Source organism: Cyprinus carpio, chromosome A8 (genome assembly GCF_018340385.1).
Source record: "Cyprinus carpio isolate SPL01 chromosome A8, ASM1834038v1, whole genome shotgun sequence".
In the NCBI taxonomy this organism is placed as follows: Eukaryota; Metazoa; Chordata; class Actinopteri; order Cypriniformes; family Cyprinidae; genus Cyprinus; species Cyprinus carpio.
The window spans coordinates 928,503-943,753 of record NC_056579.1 but is presented as its reverse complement, the minus strand read 5'-3'; the positions used below and the strand labels follow the sequence as shown (position 1 = coordinate 943,753).

Below are 15,251 nucleotides of genomic sequence, written 5' to 3'. Positions count from 1 at the left end.
TGCACTCATGTATGTTTGATTTGTGTAGAAATACATTATCATCTGTTCACTGCAATAGAAGAACATGCTAAAAAGCATTCATCAGACATGTTAAACTGATGCTGTCCTCGATAAAACACAGTGACTTTTAAATAGGACAGTGGTGTAGAATTATGGCTATGGGTCAAAGGTCATCGGTCAGAGTGGTTTGCTCCTAACATTACATCTTAAATCAGTGCATGATGGAGAAATCAGAGGCTGGCCGGCTCAGATCTCGTATGTCTGGTGTGTGATCTACAGTGCGAATGCGTTTCGAAGAGGAATGGAGATGTGTATCTAGTGTTTCCTTATTTTTGTGCAGGAAAGCACAGGCTTGTTGACTTCCTCTCCCTCCCTTCCTTCCTTCTCTGCGAAGGTACTCATCTGAAAAATGAGAACAAAGTGATTGTTCCTGTTCTCTTTCTTAAGTCACTTCAAATGCTGTTTGTGCGGCTGGAGCTCATTGTGAGGAGAGCCGAGCAGGAGACAGGTAAGAGACCACACACACACATACACACACACACACACCTTCACAGGTGCAGGTGTTCAGTTATGGATCAATATGGATTCTGTAATGATCAAATGTTCACATGATCAGCTAACATGCTGAGAATGATGTTCTTCTTCCAATGCAAATGTCTAAAGATTCTTAAATCAAGATATAATTACTTGAGATGAAAAATGGCTATTGTCTGCTAAACAAATGCTATTTTCTGAGAAGTGACTGCTTTTGAAACGAAAAGTTATCTGCTAATGTGGTTCGGAAAACAGATGTTTTATTTTTGAATTTAGTTTATTTTTCGGCAGATATATGTTCTTGTTTAAGGCAAAAACTCTTTTCATTTTGATGCATTTTTCAGAAAACAAGACTTCTTATCTTAAGTCACTTTTGCTTCTCAAGTAAATGTTTCTTGAGTTAAGAATTCCAAATAAAAACTGTTTTGCAGTGCAGGTTTTGGCTTTATATTATGCTGTATGTTTTAGCAATACAAATGCAAAATGCATACTAGATCATAATGTTTTTTGCAAAAGGAAAACATTCAGTGCATGTAGTTTTTAGTACATAATCTGCATGTTTAGTCTGAAATGCATGGTTATGCATGTGAATTCTTCATTTGAGGACAGTTTCTGTCTGCTGTTGGTGTTTGTGTCATTAAGATGCCATCTGTCTGTTTAAGGCAGAAGTATTTAATGTTGTTTGCATTAGTCGGACTGTATTTCCTCGCTGAGATATGATTGTATTCTCGAATGACAGCACCGGCTAATGGCTTGTAATGAAAAAGAGAAGTTCCAGTCATAATGCAGTGAAAATGAAACACAGAGGAACAGCCGAGAGGAAGAGAGCGTCTGACTTTCTGACAGCTCACATACTCCAACAAACACCGACAGATCCAACGAAAACCAACAAATCTGGTGTTTGACTCCATCTGTCTTTATGATAGGAGCACAACAGGATTTCTATAGTTCTGGTTCACAACAAAAATTGGAAGAATGCATAAAAATGAAGTGAGTTTTTGTGTAAAACAAACAACAAAAAAACATCAGACAGTGGAGTCAGAAAATGAAACTAAATTTAAAGTGAAAATGATTCTTTTTTCTGACCCCATTGGCAGATATTTTTCTTGTTTTATGCAAAAACTCACTTCATTTAGATACACTAAAGTATCAAGTAAATGTATCTTTCTTTTAAAATGTTTAGATATTTGTACGGTAAAAGCAAAAAAAAAAAAAAAAAAAAAAAAAACACTGAGGAAGAGCATCGCTTTTTTTTGCAGTGGTGCTTGCAACGCCAAGGCCAAGGGTTCGATTCCCAGCAATGCATAAACTGATCAAATGTGTCCCTGCAGCACAAAAGCAGTCATGAGTAGCACAGGTATATTTGTAGCAATAGCCAACAATACATTGTATGGGTTAAAATGATTGATTTTTCTTTTGTGCCAAAAATCATTAGGATATTAAGTAAAGATCATGTTCCATGAAGATATTTTGTAAATTTCCTACCGTTAATATATCAAAAACTTAATTTTTGATTAGTAATATGCATTCCTAAGAACTTCATTTGAACAACTTTAAAGGTGATTTTCTCAATATTTAGATTTTTTTGCACACTCAGATTCCAGATTTTCAAATAGTTGTATCTCAGACAAATATTGTCCTCCTAACAAACCACACATCAATGGAAAGATTATTTATTCAGCTTCAGATAATGCATAAATCTCAATTTCGAAAAATTGACACTTATGACTGGTTTTGTGCTCCAGGGTCACAAATGTGAATGGCTTTGGATAAAAGCTTCTGCCAAATGCATGGATGCAGTAACTCATTCCACATGTTTTGACAGGCAGGTGATGGAGGATTTGATCTGAATGTGTAGAAATCTCCAGCATGGATTCGAATGAGAGCGAACGCAAACGTCCAGAGGACTTCGCCAGCAGAAGCGTCGACCTTTCTCTTCTTCCCTATCCTCTTCCTCGTCCCGTTGTGCCTCAGCCGCACCGATACGTCCCAGACATGATCGACCTGAACCGGCTGCGTCTCCATCGCGTCGTCCAGGTGAAGCAGGAGTGTCCTCCGCTGTGGCCTCCGTCGCCTCCGTTACTCCTGCGCTCTCCCGCTCCCTACTTCCCTTCTTTCCACCCCAGTCTGGTCCCGTTCCCGTTCCTCCTGCCCGGCTCCATCCCGCATCTCTCTCCGAACCCCTTCTACTCTACAGAGGCCACACGGTTTCGCCGCAGGAGCCAAGAAGCCAGCAAAGCCGAAAAGCTGAACGTGCACGTGGACGACAGCTACTATATAGACGTGGGCGGTGATCAGAAGCGCTGGAAGTGCCGCATGTGCGAGAAATCCTACACGTCCAAATACAACCTGATCACACACATCCTGGGCCACAGCGGCATCAAGCCACACGGGTGCAACCTCTGCGGGAAACTCTTCAAGCAGCTGAGCCACCTGCACACACACATGCTGACGCACCAGGGCTCACGGCCGCACAAGTGCCAGGTGTGCCACAAAGCCTTCACGCAGACCAGCCACCTGAAGAGACACATGATGCAGCACAGCGACGTCAAGCCCTACAGCTGCGGCGTCTGCGGCCGGGGCTTCGCGTATCCCAGCGAGCTGCGCGCGCACGAGCTCAAGCACGAGAGAGGACAGGAGAACGTGTGCGTGGAGTGTGGACTCGACTTCCCCACGCTGGCGCAGCTCAAACGCCACCTGACGGCGCACCGCGGCCCCGTGCAGTACGACTGCAGCGAATGCGGCAAGAGCTTCCAGTATCCCAGCCAGCTGCAGAATCACATGATGAAGCACAAGGACATCCGGCCGTTCATCTGCAGCGAGTGCGGGATGGAATTCGTCCAGTCACACCATCTCAAGCAGCACGCGCTCACGCACAAGGTGAGAGCAGGGACCCTGACGTACGCTGTAGAAAAGATTTTTGCAGTAGAAAATATAGTTTCCGTCTTTAAAATTTAAAAATATCAAAGACGAACAAAAATGGCACACAACAAAATCACGAAAAAATCACTAAAATTAAAATGAGAATGGAAAATATAAAAGTAAAACCTACACTGTAAAAAAAAATTTTTTCACTGTAGATAATTTCTGTAGAAAATACAGTTTCGGTCTTTAATATTTAAAAATATAAAAAACGAACTAAAATGGCACACAACAAAATCACGAAAAAAATCACTAAAATTAAAATGAGAAAGGAAAATATAAAAGTAAAACCTAAACCGTAAAAATTATTTTTTTCATTGTAGATAATTTCAGTAGAAAATACAATTTCAGTCTTTAATATTTAAAAAGAACAATGACTAATAAAAATGGCAATAACACAACAAAATCACAAAAAAATTAACTAAAATTAAATGAGAATAGAAAATATAAAAATAAAACCTACACTGTAAAAATTATTTTTAGAAGATAATTGCAGAAGAAAATATAATTTCAGTCTTTAATATTTAAAAATAACAAAAATGAATTAAAACGGCAAAAACACACAACAAAATTACTAACATTTTTATTCAGAATGGAAAATATAAAAAGTAAAAAGTACATTGTAAAAATAATTTTTGCAGTACATTTTACAAGAAAAATACTATTTCAGTATTTAATATTTAAAAATAATAAAAACGGCCAAAACACAACAAAATCACAAAAAAATAAAATTAAAATATAAAAAAAATTCACAAAAATTAAAATGAGTATGGAAAATATAAAAATAAAACCTACACTGTAAAAACGAATTTTCACTGTAAAAAAAAAATAAGATTTTAAGAAGATAATTGCAGCAGAAAATACAGTTTCAGTATTTAATATTTAAAAAGAACAAAAACTAATAAAAACGGCACACAACAAAATCACAAAAAATAACTAAAATTAAAATGAGAATGGAAAATATAAAAATAAAACCTACACTGTAAAAATGTTTTTTTTTTTCACTGTAGATTATTTCAGAAGAAAATACAATTTCAGTTGTTAATATTTAAAAAGAACAAAAATTAATAAAAACAGCAAAAACACACAACAAAATTACTAAAATTTTAATTGAGAACAGAAAATATAAAAATTAAAAAGTACATTGTAAAAATAATTTTTGCAGTACATTTTACAAGAAAATAAAATTTCAGTTTTTAATAGTTAAAAAGAACAAAAACTAATAAAAACGGCAAAAACACAACAAAATTTAACTAAAATTAAAATAAGAATGGAAAATATAAAAATAAAACCTACATCGTAAAAATGATTTTTCTAAGATAATTGCAGTAGAAAATACAATTTCAGTCTTTAATATTTAAAAAGAACAATAACTATTAAAAACGGCAAAACTCTACAAAATTATTAAAACTTTAAATAAAATTAAAATGAGAATATAAATATAAAAATAAAAACTACACAGTAAAAATTTATTTTTCAAACATTTAAAAAAATACAAGAAGTCTTTCTATTTCAAAATTCCATTTTAATTCAGTGTGTTTCTTTGTCATTATTTGTGAAATTTAAAAAGTAATTTCTGACTGAAAATAGTTTAAAAGAAAATCCTACACTAACTATTTCAGTGTAATTCAAAATATTACAAAAATTGTTCAAAACTGTACTTGATTTTGTGTAAATTGTGAACGGTGTACTTGAAAATATTATAGTTTCAGTACTGCTGTCCATCATCAAATATATAAACATGCATTTATTTGAAAAGCAAAATGACTTTATAGCAAAACATTAAGACTTGTTTTTTAAAAAACAGCCGTAGGATTCAGAAAAGTCGACTTGTTTTCCATTTTAGTTACAGTAAGTTGATTTTCCGAGTCCACTGGGAGATATTTGTTCTTGTTTTAATCATAAACTCACTTCATTTCGATCAGTTCTCCGATAACAAGACTGCTTTTTGTGTCATTTTGCTTCTCAAGTAAAACAAAAGAAGAATAAATCCCAACGTTTCAGTCCTTTAGATGTTTGGACTGGAAAACAACAAACAAGACTCAAATACAGTATAGGTTCACAAATCAATGCAAACAGCAACCAACCATAAATCAGTAAATGCATGCTTGCTTTGAAATGGAAGAATAAAGCACTTCCCATTTCTTCTGTTGCTAATGTCAAAGGTGGAGCATCAATTAAAATCGAATTGTAACATCTAGGTGAAACATGAACAGGTTGTGACGCCCTCATCCTGCAATAATCATCAACATAACTGCACAAGACACAAGAAAATAAGACAGAGACTGCAATAAATATGCATAAAAATGGTTTGCGCTATGGCCATCTAGCACATAAAAACCACCAAAACACAAGAAACATTTGAAAACCATTGTGAAACCGATTTCAGTGTTCGTTTTAAGAATGTTTTGTTACTTTCGTAAGATAAGATTGTATCATTACTTGATAAAATCTGCATGTGTGCTGAAGCAAAACCAGTTTATAAGCCTAGTTATTCCTGTAGATCAGCACCCAGGGATTGCATGAACTGATCAAACGTCTGTAACTGTACATGAGATCTAAAGAGCGCTGGCTTCTCATGGACTCTTCTTCCTCCACTGTATGTGTTTCAGGGAGTGAAGGAGCACAAGTGTCGCATCTGTGGTCGTGAGTTCACGCTGCTGGCGAACATGAAGCGGCACGTCCTGATTCACACCAACATCCGAGCGTATCAGTGCCAGCTGTGCTACAAGAGCTTCGTCCAGAAGCAGACGCTCAAGGCTCACATGATCGTCCACTCCGACATCAAGCCCTACAAATGCAAGGTGCGTTGCCGACTCGACGGCATTCATCCAGGCTTTCTGCAGGTCTGATGAAGGCTGAGGAGGGAATCAATTAAAGGCAATGTGATCTCTAAAAGTAAATGTCTTAGCAATGCTTTAAAGTTTAAAAAATACAACTTCTGACAGATCTCCGTTGCCTCAAAACTGATTTTTACTGTACTTTCTGATCACTCCGCAAAAAAGGTGTCTTAACTCAAGACATATACTTGAGAAGCTTTTTGAAGATATGAAGTCTTGTTTTCTGGGAAACTGATCAAAGTGAAGTGAGTTTATGATTAAAACAAGATCACTTCATTTTGTTCAGTTTCTCAGAAAGCAAGACTTCATTTCTTCTGTTTGCTTCTGGAAAACGACAAAAATTCTGAGGAAGAGCATCATTTTTGCATTGCATGCAACATTTAATTGCATGCAACCTCATGAATTCAAGACGTTCTGGTCTTTTAATTTGTGACTTTTTAAGACCTGCAGAAACCCTGTTAACGGAATAACCAGAAGCAATGCAGAGCTGCTTGTGTTGTATAAATGGATTAGATTAAAGGGTTAAACTGAAGGGATGCATGTGAATATATAACTTCAGTTCTTTAATGACCGTACAGCGTAATAAGGATGCAAAGACGTCCAGCCCTTCTTGGGTTCTTGGTTGTTTTGGAATGCGTGTGACCTTGGGCCGGTCCCAACGATGACTAGATACGTTTTTGGCAGTTGAGTGTCTCCTCGTCTATAGGAAGGATATCGCTGACTGTAACAATGGCTCTCCCGTCCCCCGAGAACAGGCCCCACAAATAGATTTCATCTCGCTTTCTCTTGTGCTCAGGAGCACTTCCTGTTTTCTCACGGTCCGTTCGGACAGTTTACAGTCCCTCTATCCTCCTGAAGGAAAGGAAAGGACCACCCTAATAAAAAAAAGAAAAGAGTGCAGAGGAGAAATGGCCCAGCCCTCTGCAAACTCCTTCATATTCCTGAGCGAAACTCTCAGCTGTCTACTATAGCTCTCTGAATGCTTTCAAATATGTGCCACGAGAGGCTTTAATACAGTAACAAGCCATTTAAGACACCAGTCACTTCAAAGAATTACACAACTGAAATCATTTTGCTGGCAGAGCAAAATTAAACAAAATATCTGCCTATATTATGTAAGAAATGCCAGTTACTCAATAACATGAACTTCTTGTTTACTCTGCAAAAAACAAAAAGATGTCCTCCTTCAGTATTTTTGTCTTTGAAATATCGAAATATTTTTAAATCATAATATATACACTTGAGAATCAAAATGATTTAATTATATTTTTGAGAAACCAATCAAAATCAATTGACTTTATGTGTTTAAAACAAGAAAAGCAATTGCAAATGGGGTGAGAAATCTTGAAAAATCATACAACCTTGATTGTTGAGATATTTGTACTGGAAAAGTCAAATAAAATACAGAGTGAAGCTGCGCTCCACTGAATAATAAAAAAATAATAATAATAATAAAAAAAATGTTGATGTGACTTTTATCTCCCAATTCTGACTTTTTTCTCACAGTTGTGAGATATAAAATTCTTAAAGAAAAAAAGTCAGAATTGTGAGATAAAAAGTCGCAACAACATTTTAATTTTTTATTCTTTTTTGGAAAAAAAGACTGATATGTTCTCAGAATTGCGAGTTTATATCACACAATTCTGACTTAATAACTCACAGCTGACTGTTATAAAGTCAGAATTGTGAGATATAAGCTTAAAATTCTGAGAAAAAAAATGTCAGAATTGTGAGATAACCTTTTATTCTTATTTTTTTTATTCAGTGGAGATGGGCTTTCATAGCTTTGCGACGTAAAAGGCACAAAACAATCAGTTTTCTGGTGAATCCACGTGACCAGCTTAGCCACGAAAATGTGTGTGCGGACGTTTCGATCGTGCGGTTGCCAGATCCATCGTTTTCCTGCAGAATTGTGCTACTTTTACACTGTTGTGGGTTTTTTTTAGTTCGCGGTTTAAAGCGATATCCCCGGATTGTGCAGAATTATATTGGAATGACTGGATTTTGCCCGAGAAATTTCGTCGAGCAACGTTAAACATGTTTAGAAACACTGTTTTTTGAACACTGTTTGTTTTTTCCCCTCTGAAATCTGAGTTTGCATCTCACAATTCCGTTTAGAATTTTCTGTTTACGTCACGGAATAAAAATAAATAAATAAAAAGGTAATTGCGATTTTTAATCTTAGGCAATTTTGACATTTTTCTTGCAGTTCTGAGTTTTTTTATCTCACAATTCAGTTTAGAATTTTTTTGTTTCGGTCACAGAATATAAATATATAAATAAATAAAGGTAATTGCGACTTTTAATCTTAGGCAATTTTAATTGCAGTCTGAGTTTATATCTCACAATTCTTGCCTTGTTTCTTAGAATTGTGAGAGAAGAGTCATAACTGTGAGATGCAAACTCAAAAATCTGAGAAAACAGGACATGCATTATCTTTTTTATTGTTTTATTCCATGACAAGCTTCCATACATTTGTGAGTCTTACATAGCTCTAAAAGTGCTTGATCAGGTCAAAGATCTCTGAAGAGTTACTCTCTTTACAGCTGTGTGGAAAGGAGTTTAACAGAATGCATAATCTGATGGGCCACATGCACTTGCATTCTGACAGCAAACCCTTCAAATGTCTTTACTGCGCCAGCAAGTTCACCCTGAAGGGAAACCTGACGCGCCACATGAAGGTCAAACACGGCATCATGGACCAAGGCCTGGACGCTCGCGGTGAGAAGCCTTATATATCAGTCTTCTGAAGCTGTTGTTGGTCTTGTGTGATCATGACGATGTCTCTGGATGCTCTCAGTCTTCAGGCGACGGGGACGGCTGTGTCTCTCCGGTCCTCTGCGGATCCTGTCCCGCATCGGTCAGGAGGAGCCCTTCGATCTGTCCCAGAAGAACCAGCTGCGTCTGTCTCAGTCTGACGGCGGGAGCTCCGGCCGAGAAGAAGACGAGGACAGTCTGTACCGAATGAGCCAGTACAGTCCTGACCTCTACAAGAGCCGAGAAGAGGAGGACGAGGAGGAAGAGAAGAAGAAACCAGACGACACGCACTTCTACAGCGATAAAGAGGACGAGTTCTGATGGACATCGAGACAGAGACTGACCAGCACGCTGTGAACGATGATGTTTCAAACACTTCTCGTGTGAAAAATGTACAGAAATCTACTAACACTGCAAAAAGTGATTTTCTGCATCAGTGTTTTTGTATTGTTTTCCAGCACAAGCATCTAAGCTTTCTTCAATCAAGATGCATTTACTGGAGAAGCGAAAATATCTGACAATAGCCTCCGAAAAAATAGACTTTTAAGCAAATTAATTTTGAACAATAAAAAGTCATTTTCATGTAAATGCATATCGATTTAAGAATGTTTTATTTTTTTGTAATGGAAAACATTTTTTTGTTTGTCTGTTTGAAGTGAAAGTATCTTGATTTTCAGAAGAAGTGTAGCATCTTTAGTCTACTTGGTAATATTTCATAATGTGCATTAGAATTAATATAATTGAGAGAAGAAAAGTGAGATGTTTCTGACCGTTGCCTTCGATGGAGGTGTTCTTGCTTTGCTCGGACTTTGATAAATTAATGATTTTTGATAGTTTTGTATTTTTGTAAACACATGGATGATTTTATTCGCCTGTCAATCAACTGCAGTGTGAACGCTGATCAATATTTATGTACAATAAATTCATTTAAAGATTAAACTCGAACTGAATTTTGACTTTTAAATACAGTCCTTATGAATATCCTCTATTAATATTCACAAACTATTTAAGCAAACACTGTAAATATATTTTTACACATCACTGGAAAAATGATTTCCTCAGTATTTTGTCTCGTTTTCCAGTCAAAAAAAAAAAAAAAAAAAAAAAAAAAAAAAAAAAAAAAAAAAATATATATATATATATATATATATATATATATATATAGATTATTTTTTTTTTTTGTTTTTTTTTTTTTTTTTGTTTTTTTTTTGTTTTGTTCTGAGCAACTCAAGATATATTTACTGGAGATGCAAAATGAGTTTTTAAGTCTTGTTTTCAGAAAAATGCATCAAAATGAATTGAGTTTATGCTTAAAATTAGAAAAAAAAGGGAAAACAAATGGATTTTTCTGACCCCATTTACAGATTTTTTTTTATTGTTTTAAACATAAACACTCCATTTTAATAAATTTTTAGAAATCAAGACTTAAAACTCATTTTGCTTCTCAAGCAAATGTATCTTGATTGAAGAATGTACTGGAAAGCAAAGCAAAAATACTGAGGAAGAACATCATTTTTGCAATATCAGAGCAAGCAGCCAAGCAAATACATACTAAAGCAAACTTAAATGTAGTCTATTTTTACTCTACAACCTTTTGGACAGGTTTTCTTCCTTAAAAAGAATAACACACTTCCTCAGCAAAGAAAAGGAAGTACTGGAGAATAAGCAGCAGCTCTGATCAAACACGCTGCAGGAGTCCGAGCCCTTTACACAAGATAATGCACTTCTCATTGTTGATGCCTGGTGCTTCCCAGAAAAAGAACAAACAATCTGATTTTTACAACAATGGAAGCAGAGAAAGAGAGTTCAACCACATACACACTACTGGTTTGGAATAATTATGGTTTTATTAATGCTGTTGAAAGATGCCTGATGTATTAATTTGATCAAAAATGTTAAGAATAGTAATATAGTGAAATAAATAAAAATTTAGAATGATTTCTGAAGGATTGTGTGACACAGTAATGATGCTGAAAATTCAGCTGCGCATCACAGAAATAAATTATATTTTAAAAGATATTCACATAGAGAACAGCTGTTTTACATTGCAATATTATTTCACATTTTTACTGTATTTTTGATCAGAAAAAGAAACATTTAAAAATTCTAAATATTTGACTAGCTGTGTACAGTTTGCTGCATTTGTAATTAAATTTTTTTTTTATTTCAAATCCCTGTTCAAGAATATTCAAGTCTCAGGCCTTTTTTAGGCACCACACCTTCTGGGTATTTGTCCTGATGAAACTCTGAGAGCAAAGAGGAAGTGCTCGGATCCTCTTCCTGTCTTCCGATCACCTCAATGTTTCGTTTGAAGCCTATGAAAACACACAGAATCAGGTACTGTGAGCCGTCTCTGCTGAACTGAAAGTCCTGGATGAATCAGGACAAAGGGGTTTCTGTAAACACGGCGCTGCTGAGAAAACTGTAGCACTGTGAAAAATAAAAACCACACCTTCTGTTCAGTTCCACTTCTGTGTGACCAGAGCCAACGGTTAATGACCCGTGTGCCGAATCACATCCCGCCCTGCCTTCAAATAACAGACTCAAGTGGCCTTTCATTTGCATTGCTCTATGAAACACAAAAGCACTTTTTCCCCTATATACAGCAAAATATATATATTTTTAAATTTCAAAATATTTGCTAAAATATATTATATTTATATATTTATGGCTATTTTTAGGATCATTTTGAAAGTATATTTTAAATATATATATATATATATATATATTATATATATATATATATATATATATATATATATATATATATATATATATATATATATATATAATTTTTTAATTTATATATTTATATTTATTTATATTTTTATATTTTATAAGCATTCAAAAATATTTTGCCATCCATATATTTAAATACAAGAAAATAAATTCACATCAGGGTTAGTATAACTGACTGAAACTAAAACCATATAAAAAAACAACAACTTGAAATAAAATACATTTTAAATAAATGAAATCTAAAAAAAATTAAAAACTTATTTTATTTCAGCTTGCTTCCAAAGTAACATTTCTCATTTTAAATTTGATGTACTAATAAAACTTAAATAAAAATGATATAGACATGTTTAAAAATGACAAAAAGCTCAACTACATTACTAAAATATTAACTAAAATTAACATGAAAGCGGAAAATATAAAACTAAAATCTAATTCAAAATATTCACAGAAACTTTTCTAAAATAATAACAAAATATTGTAACATATGTGAACACAAAACACCGGAAATGTATTTTATTCTGCCTGAAATGCATTTTGAAAAATATTTTTGTATATGAAGGTTGAAACTAAATATATTTTCAATTTCAAGAATATATTTGATTGAGCCTCACTGTTTACAACTTATATTTAGGCCATATTTAAAATATATTTTGGGTTTCTTCAGGTCTCTAAAGCTCTGTATATGAATGACTGCAGACTTTCAGGAAAAGCTCTATAGATGGTTAATTCGGTCTTGATGTTTTAATACACAGAGCTTTCCGGCTGCTCACTTCATGTAAATTGTGTGTGTCTTTGGTTTCTGTCGTCTGTAAAAGCGGTCAGTTCCTCTGAGGATGTTTAGACCAAACGTCTGTTCAGAAACACATCTGTATTTCCAGCACATGACTCTTTTTATTTGTGAAGTCAAGTCATTCTGCACACTTTTACTTTGTTTTTTCCACATGCACTTTATGTCATAATAACTTACTTCCACATTGTATATATATATATATATATATACACATTGTATATATATATATATATATATATATATATATATAATTGATGCTTGTTAGATAAATATGTATAAAGGGTATATGCATAAGAAAAGGCTTCAGCCTACACCTTTTTCGGTTGTTATGTATATTTTTACTTTTGTTTAATGTGAAAAGTTGTCTGTTAATGACCGAAATAATTTTTTGTTGAATTGTTGTTGTTATATAGTCTGTTTTAAGGAGTTTAATTGCACGATTTTGACAAAAAAAAAAAAAAAAAAAGATTTAAATTGAGAAGAATTAATTTCAGTTAATTTCTGTGGACAGTGAAATTAGCAGCTGTCAATCACGTGTTTCTGAGACCAGAGCGCCCTCTATCGGACTCACCTACAATCACAGCATGTGAACCGTGTAGAAATAATATTTCATTTTCCTCAGTATTGAAGCGTTAACCTTGATCGTTAATTTGGAAACTGCATACAGTATTATAACAAACACGATATGTCGCTTATATAGTAAACAAATTCTGTCTAGCTTTCTGTATTTACATAATTAATAATGTATTTCATAATGTTATGCGTCCAGGCGTGCTGAATTATGGCAGCCTGCAGGATGGGAGCAGAAGAAGAGAGATGCACAGGACCTGGGTGAGACACGAGTGTGCTGCAGTGTGTCTGTCTGGTTTACATGCACCTGTGTGTCTTTGGCTCTGCAGGTCAGCTGGCCTCTCTGATGGACAGAACGTGTGAGAGGAAGTTCATCACCAGGGTGAGAAATATATAATTTACACACAGCTGTTCAGGAGTTTAGGATCAGTAAGAATTTTCATGTCTCTTCTGCTCATCAAGGCTGCATTTATTTGATCAAAAATACAGAAAAAAAACGTAATATTGTGACATATTATTATAATTTAAAACAGCTGTTTTCTGTGTGAATTTCTGTTAAAATGTCATTTATTTCTGTGATGTGAAAAATGTGTAAAAGCATTTAAAAAAAACTATTTTAAAAAATTAAAAAATTCCTCAGTGATGTTTTAGTATCAAGATATTGATATAGTTTTTATTAATATATTTAAATCAGTTTTTATTTTTACATTTTCATTTTCATTTTAGTTATAATTTTGTTGAGTGTTTTTGTCAATTTTTGTATTTTAAATATAAATAATATCTATATATCTACAGTGTATAATTTTTTTTTTTGACTGCATTTATAATGAGAAATGTTGGTTTTTATGGTTTGTTACCTGATCGGTTTTATACATTTGTAAACTTTTTTTTTTTAATTACACTCTTGTGTTACTAGTCTCTTGTTGATCTGATTAACCGAGTTCTCCATAAAACAAGCTCTACGATTTAATAATTGTAATAATTTCGCCGTCATGAGCGCAGTGTGTGACTTCACAGACGTTAAGTTATCTGAGGAAGTTGTGAGTATTTACAGAGATAACTAATTGACCATAATGAGGTCTTACCGTGGTACTGTACTTATTTATCTCGTCTGAGAGAAGAGTTTAAAGAGAAACCACATGAGTAATGTTTTTGAACTAAATCTTTGAGATCACTGAACAGAAGTTTGAAATGACTTCATACTGCAGGATTTTGTAGTAAAAATGATGTTTAAAAGAATAGTTCACCTAAATATTTAAATTTGCTGATGAGTGTGTTTCTTCATCAGATTTGTAGAAATGTAGCACTGCATCAGTGTCTCAGCAATGGATGCTCTGCAGTGAATGGGTGCCGTCAGAATGAGAGTCCAAACAGCTGATAAAAACATCACAATAATCCACAAGTAATCCACAGCACTCCAGTCCATCAGTTAACATCTGGAGAAGACAAAAGATGAAACAAATCCAGCATTAAGACGTTTTTAACTCAAATTCATAGAGTCTATAATCCATAATAACACTTCCTCCAGTGAAAAAGTGTTCTGGTGTGAATCAGGAGAGAAATCTGCACAGATCAAGCAGCGTTTAAACAGCTCTAAACTTGAACTCTTTTGTCTTGAATATCAGCAGACGGTGAGCATCTGGGAGGCAGAACACCAGCAGCTCATTCAGAGAGAAAGAGAAGAACCAGAAGAGCGTCTGAGCAAACAGTGAGCGCCGTCCTCCAGACACAGAGTTGTTTGTCTTGTTTATTGTCTTTGGTTGGGTCGATTGAGAGAGAGGTTTGTGTGTTAATATTATTTGGATTCTTTTTCAACGCCCTGTAAATCTGAACAGTATAAATAAACAATGAACATACTCTTATATTTAGTCTCGGGCATCTCTACTGTATGCACTGGAATAACAGGATTTACACTATCAGTTTAGATTTTTTTAATGTCACAAAAGAAGTCACAAGGCTGCATTTATTTGATCAAAAATACTGTAACAATGTTGAAATATTATTAAAATTTAAAATAATTTTTGTCTGTGTAAATGTGTTAAACTGTAATTTATTTCTGTGATGTGCAACTGTATTTTCAGCATCATAACTCCCGTCTT

At 34.4% G+C, this 15,251-nt stretch overlaps 1 protein-coding gene and 1 long non-coding RNA gene across 3 annotated transcripts; both read left to right on the top strand.

Moving 5' to 3' along the window:
* Window positions 1–203: 203 nt before the first annotated feature.
* LOC109095073 (zinc finger protein 366-like) lies at window positions 204–9,992 on the top strand. Of its 2 annotated transcripts, none has more exons than XM_042761534.1 (5): window positions 204–508; window positions 2,360–3,414; window positions 6,069–6,260; window positions 8,908–9,017; window positions 9,097–9,358. In XM_042761534.1, exons 2-5 carry the CDS (start codon window positions 2,404–2,406, stop codon window positions 9,212–9,214), a joined length of 1,431 nt encoding a protein of 476 aa, XP_042617468.1. In that variant the 5' UTR covers window positions 204–508; window positions 2,360–2,403; the 3' UTR covers window positions 9,215–9,358. The 2 variants fall into 2 exon arrangements, with proteins under 2 accessions (XP_042617468.1, XP_042617466.1); XM_042761532.1 differs by having other exon boundaries at window positions 218–508; window positions 8,843–9,017; window positions 9,097–9,992.
* A 3,076-nt stretch (window positions 9,993–13,068) lies between these two features.
* Window positions 13,069–15,014, top strand: LOC122146009. The gene is made up of 2 exons (XR_006160706.1): window positions 13,069–13,534; window positions 14,781–15,014. It is a non-coding gene; the product is annotated as an uncharacterized LOC122146009 (long non-coding RNA).
* The last annotated feature ends 237 nt before the right edge of the window (window positions 15,015–15,251 follow it).